The sequence below is a fragment of the Culex quinquefasciatus genome, chromosome 2 (assembly GCF_015732765.1).
Source record: "Culex quinquefasciatus strain JHB chromosome 2, VPISU_Cqui_1.0_pri_paternal, whole genome shotgun sequence".
Classification (NCBI taxonomy): Eukaryota; Metazoa; Arthropoda; class Insecta; order Diptera; family Culicidae; genus Culex; species Culex quinquefasciatus.
In genome coordinates this window covers 38,285,911-38,299,428 of record NC_051862.1, presented here as the reverse complement: position 1 = coordinate 38,299,428, position 13,518 = coordinate 38,285,911, and the positions used below count along the sequence as shown (strand labels likewise).

Genomic DNA, 13,518 nt, shown 5'->3' with positions numbered 1-13,518 from the left:
TTTATGATTCTCGAGAATCCAGCAATTCCAGTTGATTTTACCTGATCCAGCAGACACCGCGCCACCGTGTACCGTAACCGGTTGGTTTGAGCAAACTGGTGCAGCTTAACGACTAGGGCACTAATGCTACTCGCCAACGCCGGGCTAGAATCGATCGTGTTGTTGTTCAGGTTGATCGTAACCTGGCTCTTTTTGTGTAGCTTCTCCACACCGGTGGTTTGCTGCGCTTGCACAGCTCGCTCCGTCGGCTGCACCTTGGCTACAAACTGGAGCGAGTTTTTGTTCTGGACCAGCTCCTGGCTGACGTTGAACTCACGCTTGATGGACTGTGGGGTTGGGAAAGCGTAGGGTTGCATTGTTGATCTCGAAGAAACTTGTATGAGAGCGCAAACTTACCCGCACCAGATCCACCTCGCGGTTATCCTCCAGATAGATGGTGATCAGGTAGTTGTTACCGTAGCGCTGCGTGAGAATCTCGGGCGTGTCCACCGTAAGCAGACGTCCGTCCTTCAGGATCGCTATCCGCTGGCAGATGTGGTCGATCTCGGATATGCTGTGTGACGTAAGCAGGATCGAGCGGTTTTGGCTGTTTAGCCGTTCGATGGTACGGTAGACGATGGCCCGCGTCACCGGATCCATGTCGCTGGTGGGTTCGTCCATGAGAACGATATCGGTGTTACCGAAGCAGGACACCGCTACGCACAGCTTCCGACGGTTACCACCGCTAAGGTTCTTCACCAAAATGCGTTTGTACGGCTCCAGGTGGTATTCCCGGAGAGTTTCAAAGACCAGCTGAAAGAAAAACGATTCAGCGTGGGGTTTGCAAAAATAACGTCATCTCACCTTATCGATGTTCTCCACGTTCCGCAGCTTGCCGTAGAATTCGATCACTTCTTCCACGGTTAGCAGCGGATCTAGGAAGCTACTTTGAGGACAGTACGAAAGATGAGCCGTAGTGAAGAAGCAGTAGCTACCGCTGCTTTGCAGCTGATCTCCGGACAGTATCGAGAAGATCGTAGACTTTCCGGCGCCGTTCGTTCCCAGCAATCCGAAGCACTCGCCGTAGTGAATTTTGAACGAGACATCGCTTACGACGTTCTCGCCTTGTCGGTAGTGTTTCGACAGGTGGTCAACAGAAAGAATCTGATCCGCTGTTATGATCTTCTTCTTTCCATTGCCGTTCGTCATAATCTCTTCCGAGTGGACGGTTTTCAGCTCGTACACTGGAGCTTCGCCCTCTTCGACCTCTAGAAAGAATTTTGGAAGGATTTTCTTCTCCACCACACAGTTTAGAATCATGAAGATCACCCCCATAAAGACCAGCCCGATAATATGGGGTTCCAGTATGTCCATCGGTGATTTGTACGTATCGATGTAGTATCGCTTGAAGATCTCCGCTTGGATGTAGTTCTTGGAGAGCTCGATCAATCCGTCGGCGAGGGCGTGTTGTGGCAGGATGAGGAACACGCGGTTCAGCAAGTTACGGACATGTTCTGACGTTTCGGACTCACCAAGAATATCAAACAATATTATGATCGTTAGCGTTCCAAGAGCGGTAATAACGTTCAAACAGAAAAGGGACATGTTGGCGAAGCTGGCATCGTTAAACAGCTTCTCGAAGAGGTGAATCGCTGGGATCGAGGCAAATCCATAGAACAACAGGAGCAGAACAATTCCACCAAGCTGTTGCTTGTCCACGTAGGCTGGTATTGCGAATATCTTGAAGACTATAACGGCAAGGGCGATCGCAACGAGGAAGATCTACAAAAAGTACATGTTAATACCGTGTTCTCAAGCGAATCTCAAACAGACCCTACCATGGCATCCCACAGGTACGTGACACCCCAATAGTGCTTGAACTTGATGCCAGCCAAACGCTGCTGCCGCTTTTCACCCTGACTCGTTCGTTGACAATGTACACGGAAGCGCCGGCCACGACCAAACTGAACGCCAGCAACAGGATCAGAGAAATACCGGCATCGGCGACCTGTTGAAGGCTACGGGAAATCGGTAAGTACGGAATCTCTTTCCCATCAGATCATCTCAACTTACATGGAAGACAACGTCAACTCATCCTGCTCGATCTTCAGCGGATGGTTGATGGTCCGAATGCTGTAGCTACCGTTCTCCAGCTCGGCCTTCAGCAACGCAGAGTCCAGCATGTTCAACCAGATCGGCATCGAGTGGTAGCCTTTGTTGTTGTACCAGATGAAGTGTTTCTCCTTGCGTGACGTTAGCCCACCGTACCGGCGTTCGCTGAATTGATCGTTGGTTTGTAGCAGCCAATTGAAGGCCTCTTCCGAGGAGTTGAACAGGTAACAGTCTGCTTCGGGACAGCGATCCAGAATACTCGAGGTCGCCTCCCGCTGGAAGTCCGTGCCGTTGCCAAGTCGGGTGTAGAATTCCGCTGCTCCTCGATACAAGTCTGGCGAGAATTCGAGGATCTTGTCGTACTCACCCGGTGGTCGGATGGTCATGAAGAACATGGCGATGATTTCGAACAACGCCGGCAGAACGAGGATACAGATGAGGAGACGGTAGTTGCGACGGAAGTGCAGGAATCGCTTCTTGAACAAGCTGGACAAGATTTGGAATGTGGACGGAGTATATTTGGTTGGCTTGGAGTCGTGGTGCCCGTTGGCGGACACGATGTCGGGTTCTCCGATCTCTTCTCGAGGGATTTCGCTGGAGTTAACGACGCTGAAGATGTTCATCAGGTTCTCGTTCTTGATGTCGTAGCTGAGGATTAGCTTTTTGTCCTGGAATTGGTTCAGCTGGTCGAACAGGGATTGCAAGCTGAAAAGGAATGGTTAGTGATCGCTGATGTTGGTTTTTTTGAGGAGGACCTACTCAATATCCAGAGAATTTGCTCCGTGTAGGTGAGCTTGTACTGTAGCTTGTTCTTCGGTAGCTTGGACACTCCGTACCGCAGGTTGGCCTGCTGATCTAAATTTTTGTTAAGTTCAGATATTATGCTAGAGCGATCACCTTCCGTTAGACTCTTCAAGGTCATGTCGATGTACAGCGTGTTTGTGAATCGATTCTTCAACTCCTCGTGGCTTTCTTCTAGAATTGCTTTACCCTAAAAAAAGAAAAAAGTTTCAATTGTCTGAACAGAGGGACCAATATGATTTCTTACATTCTCCAGCACGACCACCTTGTCGCTCAACGATTCCGCCTCGTCCAAGTGGTGCGTAGCCAGGATGACCGCTCGATCTTTCCGCAGAGTCTGGATCAGCTCCCATATGTACTTGCGTGCCTTGGTATCAACGCTGCTGCACGGCTCGTCCAAGATCACCAAGTTCGGTGATCCCAAAAACGCGATCGCGATGCAAAGCCGTCGCTTGAACCCACCGGAAAGCTCCGACGCTCGGTAGTGCTTGTATTTGCCCATTTTGAGGTTATCCAGCGTGCGCTGCACCTCGGTTTCGAAGCCCTTGGTCAGCTTGATGCGCGCGTACAGCTGCAGATGCTCCTTAGCGGTAAGGTTGGGGATTAGGATGTCGTTTTGCGAGCAGAGACCGATGCGTTCGGCGTTGTTCCGCAAGCCGGAGATCAGATCGTAGTCCAGGGGAAGGTGAACGTCCCCGACCACCGGTAGGATCTGACCAGTGAGAAGTTTGCTGCGGGAAATTCAATAAAAATCTTGAGCATTCTTGTGATCTTGTTGATACTCAAATACTCACATAATTGTACTTTTTCCAGCCCCGTTTCTTCCCAGCAGACAGGTAACTTCATCCCGCTTAAATGTTATCGAAACATTATCCAGCGCTTTCTTGTTGTTTTCGTAGATCACATCTACGTTCAGCAGTTCTGCTCCAATACTCTTGTCCAGTTTAGTTCTGTTAACATTGTAGAACGTTGTGTCCTCTGAAAACCCAATCTTTATTAATTTCTCGAATTCAGGAGAGTTCACGATCATACCATGTGTCAGCTTTTCGTACATCAGTCCGACCAAGAAGTAGATCACTGCATCGAGCAGCATCATCAGAATCCCGAACTTGAGATCATTCTCCTCGATCGAGCCGGCAAAGGCAGACATAAAGTTTGCGCTGTGATGTTGCAGCTCCAGTCGCATGATGTGCCGCCAAGCGTAGCAAAAGGCGGTCGAAAATGACAAGCTCTGAAAATTCGATTAGTTGGTTTATTTTTCATAAATTTTATTAGATAAGTTTGAATTTACCGCAAAGAACTTTGACGCAAAGCTGAGTGTCGCTCCGAGGGATATGATTATAATATAAGGCAGGAATGTGGTCAGGAATAGAATCACCGTCGAAACTGATCCAATGCTGGCCGATTGGAAGAACATCGAACACATGTAGCAAAAGGCAATCAGGCAGAGACCAAACACCAGCTGATAGGCGAACAGGAAGATCCGGCTGGAATGTAGAAGGATGCCACCACTGTAGAAGATCGCTAGCCCTAGCACAAACACGATGCTCAGCTCGATCAGCGTGGTGATGGCCCACGAGATGGAGTCGGAGGTGGACTTGAGACCCATCGATCGCATCAGCATGATGTTGCCACTCTCCTTCATCCAGATCTTCTGCCGAACGGACGAGGACACGTGCACGATCAGGGCGATAAAGAAGGTCATCTGGATTGATTGGGCGAGGTAAAGACCCTTCTTGAAGCTGAAAATCATCACACATTAGTCTCTTTGACAAAGATTTTAAGAAACTTGAGACTTACTCATCCCTGGTGTACGCCGGATATGGGAACTGCTTAGTGTAGAATTTCTCTTTGGCCACGTTGTACGTTACTTCATCAGTCTTCTTCTTGGATCCCCCACCCAGGAACAGATCCAGCAAACTAAACTGCGGGGCACGTTTGCGACGACTTGGGGCCGATGTCGTTGAGGTACTATTAAGAGTAAGCGGATCTTCTTCGTCCAACTCAATCTCCTCCTCGTCATCCTTAAAGTCCAGATAGTCATCCAGGGATGACTTGTTACTAAACCGGTTAAGATCCGATGAAGATATGTTGATTTTCTTGCTCAAATCCGAGTACAACGAGTCCAGATTCTCGGTAGTGCTGCCCGCTGCTGTTGTTGTTTCATCTTCCTCCTCCTCATCTTCACTGCTACCGAAATCGTCTCCAAAACCTAACCCCAAACCCGAGCTATTAGGCGTATCCTGAACAGCTACCTTTTCCTCCTTAGACTTCTCTTGCTTCATAAACTTGATAATCCCAACATCTACAGCGTGCTGAATTTCGACGAACCCCCGATGATACCTCATGTCCAGCTCGAAGCTAGCCTCCGGACCAGGGAACCAGAACCGATTCCGATTCTCTACCGTCACCGGAGTATCGTCCGTGCGCATCCGAATCTTGTACGGAATCTCCCCGGGCGTCGTCGAGTTTTCAAACACCAACCCAGCGAAAAACAGCTTCTTTTGGTTCAGCTTAAACGCCTCATCTTCCAACGCGGCTTCCGATGGCACGGCAATGAACCGATCGGATGAGAAACACTCAAAGATGCTGGCGATCGTTTCCAGAGTCTTCGCAACGGTTTCGTCGTTCAGAATCCCGTTCAGCATGGACTCGATCAGGTCGATGTTGACGTTACCACCGGCGATCATCTGCACCAGCGGAGATTTGGCCAGCTCGATCAGCCCCTCGAAGCTGTCCCGGAATGATGCATCCGTGTGTAGTAGACGAACCGTTGTGTTGAGCGCCTTGAAGAAGTCCCGCAGGCGTCCCATGTCTACGAAGGTTTGGTTGGCCTAAAATGATCCAGATTTAGTTGATTTAACAAACTTCAAATTCAAATTTAGTTTATCTTACAAACTTGATGATCTCATCGTTGCGTTCACTTGGCGGTCCGTACAGAATCTTCCCCTGCAGAATCGGCTTCAGCTGCTTCCAGGTGATCTTGCCGTTGTTCGTGTTCGTCACATCCCGATACAGCTGCTTGCAGTAAGCTGTTGGCATTACCGCTATCTCATCCGGATCGGCTCCATTAAAGTCATGCGAGTACAGCACGTTGTTAATGAACCGAATATTATCACTCCGTGGAAACGGCTTGCCGCACAAGATCTTGCCCGAGTTTGAAAACGTCCGATCGTCGGCAAACAAGTTCTCAATGTTGAAGTCATCACCGACCATCTTCTGGATCTCCGGTACCATCCGGACCAGCTTATCGGCGTTTCCCTCGATCTCCTTAAACCGCCCATTGGTCACGATCGTGGTAACCGTTCCGATAAAGTTCTTATCCTTGGGCAGCTTAGTCACCGAATCGTACAACGCCGGTGTGTCCAGAAAGATCTGAACAATGTTCAGCAACGGCGTCACTGGTGCCACCGCAAAGTCCGTAGTCTCTTCGAACTTTTTCGGATCGCTGCAGTCGTTCTCGATGGTGCACACGTACGACTGGAAAAAGGGGAGGATTCCGTTGCTCTGGAGTTGGCGCGTCGGGAACTGACACTCGCCGATCTGTTTCGCTTGGAAGCGGTTGCGGAGGACGTACAGCGAGAGGAAGATCAGACAGGGCCACACGTACTGGACGATGGTCATCCACTGGGGATAGGGACAGTAGATGAAGAGATAACGGTTAAAATTTAAAATATTATAGATAAATTTAAGCATTTTTGTATGACCCAATCTCACCCCCCAGATCCAATGTCACCTCTGATGACGGAACATTAAAATTCCTATGAAAATCTCACCTTGGAAACATATGAAAGTAAATAGGGATAACTGCAAACAAAAATAGTAAAAATAGTTGCCAACAAATTTTTCGATTTATCTTTACAAAATTTCTTTTAAAATAATGAGTTTGTGTTAGCATGTTTTGAAACATTTTTTCAAATAACTTTGGATTTGGGTCAGTAAATTTATTTTAGAATGGATTATTTTGCAAAGTTGTTGTTTCAATTATACTTAACATTTTGCATCAATCTAAGAACAAATCTTGAAATAAAAAACGTTACTAAATCCACCGTTAGGTGGTTGATGCCTTCCTTACTTTAATATAGTTTTTTGGTAAAATAAAAATATTCAGCCTAAAAATGATCTCTAAATATAACTTCATATACTAATAACTATCGACAGAGTCGTCAGAACTTTAATCTTTTGGACGCGTTGGATAGGTCTTTTGATTACGAATCCAACGATTGGTCGTATAACGGACTCGGTCGTCATTTTCATCGAAATATTTGAGATCCGGCATCTAAAATTTTAACAAATAACACTTAAGTGTCCGTAACATTCGATAGGATTGCCAGAACTTCGATGTTATAGGCTCATTTGAAAGGTTTTTCAATTCTCTAACTAACGATGGGTCGCATGATGGACCCAGTCATCACTTTTATCGAATGACCTGAGATCCGGCCTCTAAAAAGTGTATAAATAATAATCAAGTGATAATAACTTTTGATAGGGTGGTCAGATCTTCGATGTCTTAGGCTTATTGGATAGGTCTTTCAAATACCGTTTTAAAAACTTAAAACAAGACGAGGTTTCTGACAAAAACATCCTTTTTACAATCTTCCGGACATTAGCCAAAATCGTTTTTTAAGCATAACTTTTGAAGTACTTTTCTAAAATTCTTAATATTAACTAGGGTCTGATGGGACCCCAAGACGGATCAAATGAGGCCAAAATGGTCCAAATCGTTTCAGCCAGTCCAGAGATAATCAAGTGCATATTTTTTTGGTGCACGGGCTCACATCCAGACACACGCACAGACATTTGTTCAGAATTTGATTCTGAGTCGATAGGAATACATGAAGGTAGGTCTACGAGATTCATTTTTTGAGTGGTTTTATAGCATTTCCTCATTAAGGTGAGGAAGGCAAAAAAAGACAATTTTGGTTCCTAATAAATAAAAATATAAAAAAGTTTTGGTTCGTGCAAGTTGCAAATCTTGAGTTTTTTTTTTTATTTGAAAAGGTGAATATGAATTTTAACGATTTTGCGGACAGCGTGAAATTCGTATAATTTGAAAAATGTGGTTAAACCTGTAAAATTTAACATTTTTTGTAAATAAATGCTTAAAAATGACAACATTTAACAAACATTTCATCCAAGTCTTTTTCATATGTAAAAATATTAGTTTTCAATTGAAACGCGTGATACTGACTTGAAAATTGAATGAAAAACATTTTGAAGAATTAAATAATTATTTTTTAATGGTCGGATAATAGCTAACATTTTGTAAAAGTAACATTATTACAAGCACCGTGGTTGAAGGCAGCAATCAGAGATATAATTAAATAATTAAAGTCTGCATTTTTTTTGAAAAGGTCCAATAAACCAAATTTTCAGTTTTTGTTTTTTGGGTGTTTTTGAAACCGCCTTGAGTCAGGGGTATTAAAAAACATCCAAGAAGCAAATACTGAAAATTTGGTTTATTGGACCTTTCAAAAAAAAAAAAACTCCAGACGTAAGCTATTAGAAGAGACTCAAACTATACAGCAATTCCCACGAAAAAAGCATGATTCGAAAAAAAAGTTCTCCGATCGGGCTCAACATTTTTCTAGGGTTTTCTTGGCCAAAATAATTAGACCCGTATTTTTTTTTGATCATTGGTGTGACCTACGCCGTGATAGGGTGGGCCGAAAAATGACAATTTTCGTCGATTTTTGCAAAAACCACATTTTTCAGAAAATCATAAATCCGCACCATTTCAACCGATTTCAGCTGTCTTGAGCGCAAACGAAAGGGTATTAGACAGGCTTTTAAGGAAAAAAAAGTTAAGAGTTTCAAATATTTAGCCTAACATTTAAAAAGGTCAAATGAAAACTTAAAATGCTCTTTTGATTGAAATACGCAACTAAAAAAATATGTTTGAAAAGCGACCCTTAGTTGCTGAGATCATGTCATGCAAGTGATTAAAAACAGGAAAATTGATGTTTTCCTAAGTCTCACCCAAACAGCCCACCATTTTCTAATGTAGACATCTCAGTCTAATGGCCGATTTTCAATGTTAAAATATGAAACATTCGTGAAATTTTCCGATCTCTTCGAAAACAGCATTTTCAAAATTTTTAAATCAAGATTAACATTTCAAAAGGGCGTAATATTCAATGTTTGCACAACCTGGAAATTTCAGAAAAGTTGGCTATTGATGTCCCCTAAAAAAATAAATAAAAATAGTGTTTTTTGCAAATCAGGTTTAAGTGACAAAAAGTTAAATGAAAAATATTTTTTTAACCGTGTATCATTTTTTTCAGTGTAGTCCTTATCCATGCCTACAACTTTGCCGAAGTCACCAAATCGATCAAAAAATTCCTTCAAAAGATACAGATTTTTGAATTTCATACATAATTTTTGTATGGACAGCTGCCAATTTTGTATGGAACATTATATGGACAAACTAATGATGGCACCAAAAAAATTTCAGCCGGATTAAAAAATACAAAAATTAAAATTCTTAAAAAAATACCGATTTCGTAGAGAATTGCTCTATATCTTTATCGATCAGATTTTTTTTTAAAATTACTAAATGATATCATATTATCAGAAATTGTAGAATTACTTAAGAAATAAGAAGTTCAAATCGGTTTTATTCTAAACTTCTTGATTTTAAGTGTAATTTTTGATTGGAGAGACAAAAACTATTAAGAATATTTCTATTGGACCATGCAAATCTTTTAAAATGTTTAAAAGCCTATACAAAAAATCAGCTTATTTTCATCATATTGCCAAGAGAAGACTGTTTGATATTGTTTTGAATTGGATTTTTTTTTATTTTGATTTGAAACGAGAAATAAAATGTAAAATAGGTATAATAGACGCGAATCAGAGAAAGATTTTTGTTTTATACATCGAATATGTTAAAAATAAGGTATCTCTTAAAATTATCCAAAATTTTTATTTTGTCTTGGCACCCTACTTGGTTTATGTACATTTTCATTGAAAAATGTAGTTATTTGGTAATTAAATCTGTAGTCTTGCTGTAAAAATGTGCTAAGCACCTTCAATATTGTTGAACTTGGTTACTTTTCATTAATTATATTTTAAAGGTTAATATATTATGGATACTTTTTGCTCTTTTAAAAAGAGGATCAATAGGCAACGATAATAAATCGAAACTGGCAATAGTCTTTATTGCAAAAATTAATATTTAATTCACAATGTTTTTATTTTTTTCTTCTACGTCAGATTGATTTGTGCTCGATATATTCAGAAAAAATAACAACTTTTTACCTGTCAAACAATAATACCTCTGTATTTTTCAACACACTGAATCGCATTTGTTCCGTTCGGAAGATTTCGACACAACCGATAAGCTCAGTAAAACAGGCAGTTTGTCAACACTTCAATATACCTTTTTGAGCTGAGTTAACTGCGTTCACTTGTTGTTTTAATCCTCATTAGAATTTAAGAAAAATATTCTTTGTTGGTTGTGTATTTGACTAAAATTTCCTTAGGCTTGGGGAATGTGTTGTTATTAGGACTATTATTTGCATTAACTTTTGAAAAAGCTTGACTATTTATCAGCAATCATACTAAACAAACAAAAAAAAATGCAAAAAAACGCTAAGGAAGAAGATTGCATAAAAAATACTTAACATAATAATAATAAGAAAAAAAACATAAAACATGTAATGTTACATGTGCACACGAGAAAAAAAAATCCAGACAAATTGGAACAATCAAGGTTATAATTTGGATTTGACATTATCATTATCAACGTTTCTAAAACTGACCCACAAAAATGGTTAAGATTGTTTGGTCTACTGACAATTAATCCCAATTAAAAACAACAAGTCAGTCATCTTCTATTTTAATACATGATTAGTGCAAGCCTACAAAGCGGTTTGATGTAGGTCAACATTACGCTCACTATTTTTGCGTAGCATAGTATCACGTGCTAGACGGGGGTTATCGCTACCGTACAGAGTTCAAAACAAAAACAACCCGGACTAGAGTAACGGTTATCAGTCACCAAGTGGCTGTTTTATACCTCTGACTTTATTTGCTGTGGCGTTTGGCTTTAAAGTTTTAAACTCGATTAGTGCTTACTGTGACAAGTTTGACAAAATCTCCCCCACCGGCAATAGTTTTTATTGGCCCATAAAAGTTTTAATTTTGCTTACCGGTTGCCGTATCCGTGCCAGGTAGTCCTTTCTGAGCAGAGCCCGTATCTGCAGCCAGTCGACATGCTTCGATAGCTTCATGGTGCTTTCTCCGGACCCCCAACCGGCGGTCGCTGGGGTCGCACTGCCGAAGGTGTGTCGTAATGAAGGCGAAAGTGGTCGCCAACCTCTGCGGCGTTTCGCTGACTGTCGTGGTTTACACCCTAAACTAACTACAACTCAAAGTCACTAGTTTCACGTTTTTTTTGTTGGCTTTAGGCCTGCTCTGTACACTGTTCACCGTAAAACTACACCCATTTACACAAAACTGTCCAAAATTGAGCCCGAGGTTCGCCTCGACTATCACAGTTGCGTAGCTTAACCTGATAATTATCACCTAATTTCTTGAAATCTAAACTTGACTGCATTTGGCACGACCAGACTATCATCACTGCTGCTGCTGCTGATGCCACTTCCTCTGCTGCTACTGAACACCATCACACTGCTGGAATGCGGCACATGTTGTCTATCCGACTACGGCTGCTGCTGCTGCGTTGTTTGTTTGGGTTTTGGTGGTTTTGCGCGGGTTTTGGCAGTGACCTTGAAAGAGTGGAAACAAATAAAGAACACATTTTGGTGTGAATTTGAATAGAATAGACGCGAAAATTATGGCGATCATCGGTGCCTCCGATGTAGTTGGAAGGAGTATGAGATTAAATTTGGTGAGAGGAGCAATTATTAGCTTTATGGCTGGAAAAATGGTTAGACTCATTCTCTGCAAAACGGATATTCTGATTTTTATTCTACATGGTTTGACGCTTCTAAACCCAACTTTTACAAACTTTCAAATATTTTTAAACTCCACCTTTGAGGCATGTGAAGTAAGTAACTTCAAAAATCCGAAATATCCTGTTTTCAATTAGCAGAAAAAAACCTCAAAACCACTATCGAACTACTCCAAAACTGATCATATCCTTCAAAATAGGTTAAATTTTCCAACGAACGCATGTTTTGCATTTGCTCAAATGACTGAATGAAAAAAAGTGTAGATTAAAGAAAGGTTCGTAGCTTATATCGCACGCTAGCATTGAAATCACTAGGATTGACTTCCAGACAAGTTAACAAGATTTAGTTCAAGTATTTCAAGGCATAACTACAAAATGATTTTCGCTCCAGGTGGTAGAGGATGTGTTCCAACGCTTCTTCTAAAACTTGAATTTCACTGAAATGTTGTTTGGTTTTGGCTGCCGATGCGAAAAACCAAACGGCTCATATCCCATTTCCCTTGAAAATTGCCGTGGCGAAGAAAGGTGGTAAAGGAAGCATTAGACTACGACAAACAAACAAAAAAACTCGCTATAAACAAACTGTTTGACAGTTTGGAAGATTCCCTGCTCTGTTTGTTTGCTTGCATTTGTTTTTCGAATTGTCAGCATACATACATTTCGATGCCAACATTTCAAAAAGCATCATGTACTAACCATGCGTTTTGAGATAAACGCATTTGAATGTTGAGCATCATTCTTCAATTCCCATTTTAATATAAAGGCAAAAGACGATGTTCTAATGATAACAAACGATGAAAAACGTTGCTTTTATTCATACTTGATCATCATATTCAAAAAAAACACTATTTCCGTCATTTTATTTAAGAAAAACAAACATAACTTCTTTTAAAATTACCAACGTTTATATCACCCTGCTGTCATTGAGGGGGGCGCTTTGTTATGATTCGTTTTTCGTCGGTAAATGTACATGGCGCTTTTTTCATGTTGCTTTTTTTCGTCACGAGGTTCATGTAGCCTTTTTTTTGACAGATTGACAGGGCTATATAAACAAGTATTGCTGATGCCAGAGATTTTGTTTATGTTACTTTATTTAAAATCATTATTAAATAGGCTTTATTGAAGTAACTTTTGCTCATTTTTGGTGGAGAGGTAGCTTATTGGGAGCACTTTCAGAATATGCAATAACCCAGAAAGTGTCAAAATGTACATGATGTCTTTTGAAATGTTGTCGTCGATTTGACTTTGTTCGCGAGTTTGCCGCAAACAAGTTTGCAAGTTTGGCAAACTGTCAAATACAAAAAAGTGCGAGTTTGTTTGTTTCTTAACCATAGTCTAATAGCTCCCAGAAGAATACAAAAATGATTTTTTCTCGGAATACTATTGGAATTTGGAACAATAGCCGAATCTTCAATTTTGGGCAGTTTAAAACACTTCGTCGCCGTCGTGCTAACTTGTCGCACGTGCATTTTGCGCCAAATTGAGTTAAGAACGTCATTTTGTGCAACTCACAATGCCTCACCTTTTGCTCTTCACAGATTTCCAAAATTCGATTTCAATCCTGAGATATTCAATAAAAACCGAAAAAACTCCGTCCATTGTTGTCACTCTACATATAAAAGAAGTTTTAATCCTGTCGTGCTTGTCACTCCCTGAAAATTGATGTAAGTGCGACAACTGGCCAAATGGATTCTAGGTCATAACGCGTT

At 41.5% G+C, this 13,518-nt stretch overlaps 1 protein-coding gene across 1 annotated transcript in view; it reads right to left on the bottom strand.

Annotated features, from left to right (window-relative positions):
- Positions 1 to 13,518, bottom strand: part of LOC6037804 (retinal-specific phospholipid-transporting ATPase ABCA4) — a 31,516-nt gene that overhangs the window by 192 nt on the left and 17,806 nt on the right. The window contains 14 exon segments of the mRNA XM_038258405.1: positions 42 to 326; positions 397 to 792; positions 844 to 1,761; positions 1,818 to 1,897; positions 1,900 to 1,997; positions 2,053 to 2,813; positions 2,867 to 3,082; positions 3,140 to 3,623; positions 3,687 to 3,870; positions 3,925 to 4,123; positions 4,184 to 4,634; positions 4,693 to 5,726; positions 5,788 to 6,519; positions 11,046 to 11,624. Coding sequence (XP_038114333.1) covers positions 42 to 326; positions 397 to 792; positions 844 to 1,761; positions 1,818 to 1,897; positions 1,900 to 1,997; positions 2,053 to 2,813; positions 2,867 to 3,082; positions 3,140 to 3,623; positions 3,687 to 3,870; positions 3,925 to 4,123; positions 4,184 to 4,634; positions 4,693 to 5,726; positions 5,788 to 6,519; positions 11,046 to 11,126 — 5,919 coding nt within the window. The 5' untranslated portion in view covers positions 11,127 to 11,624.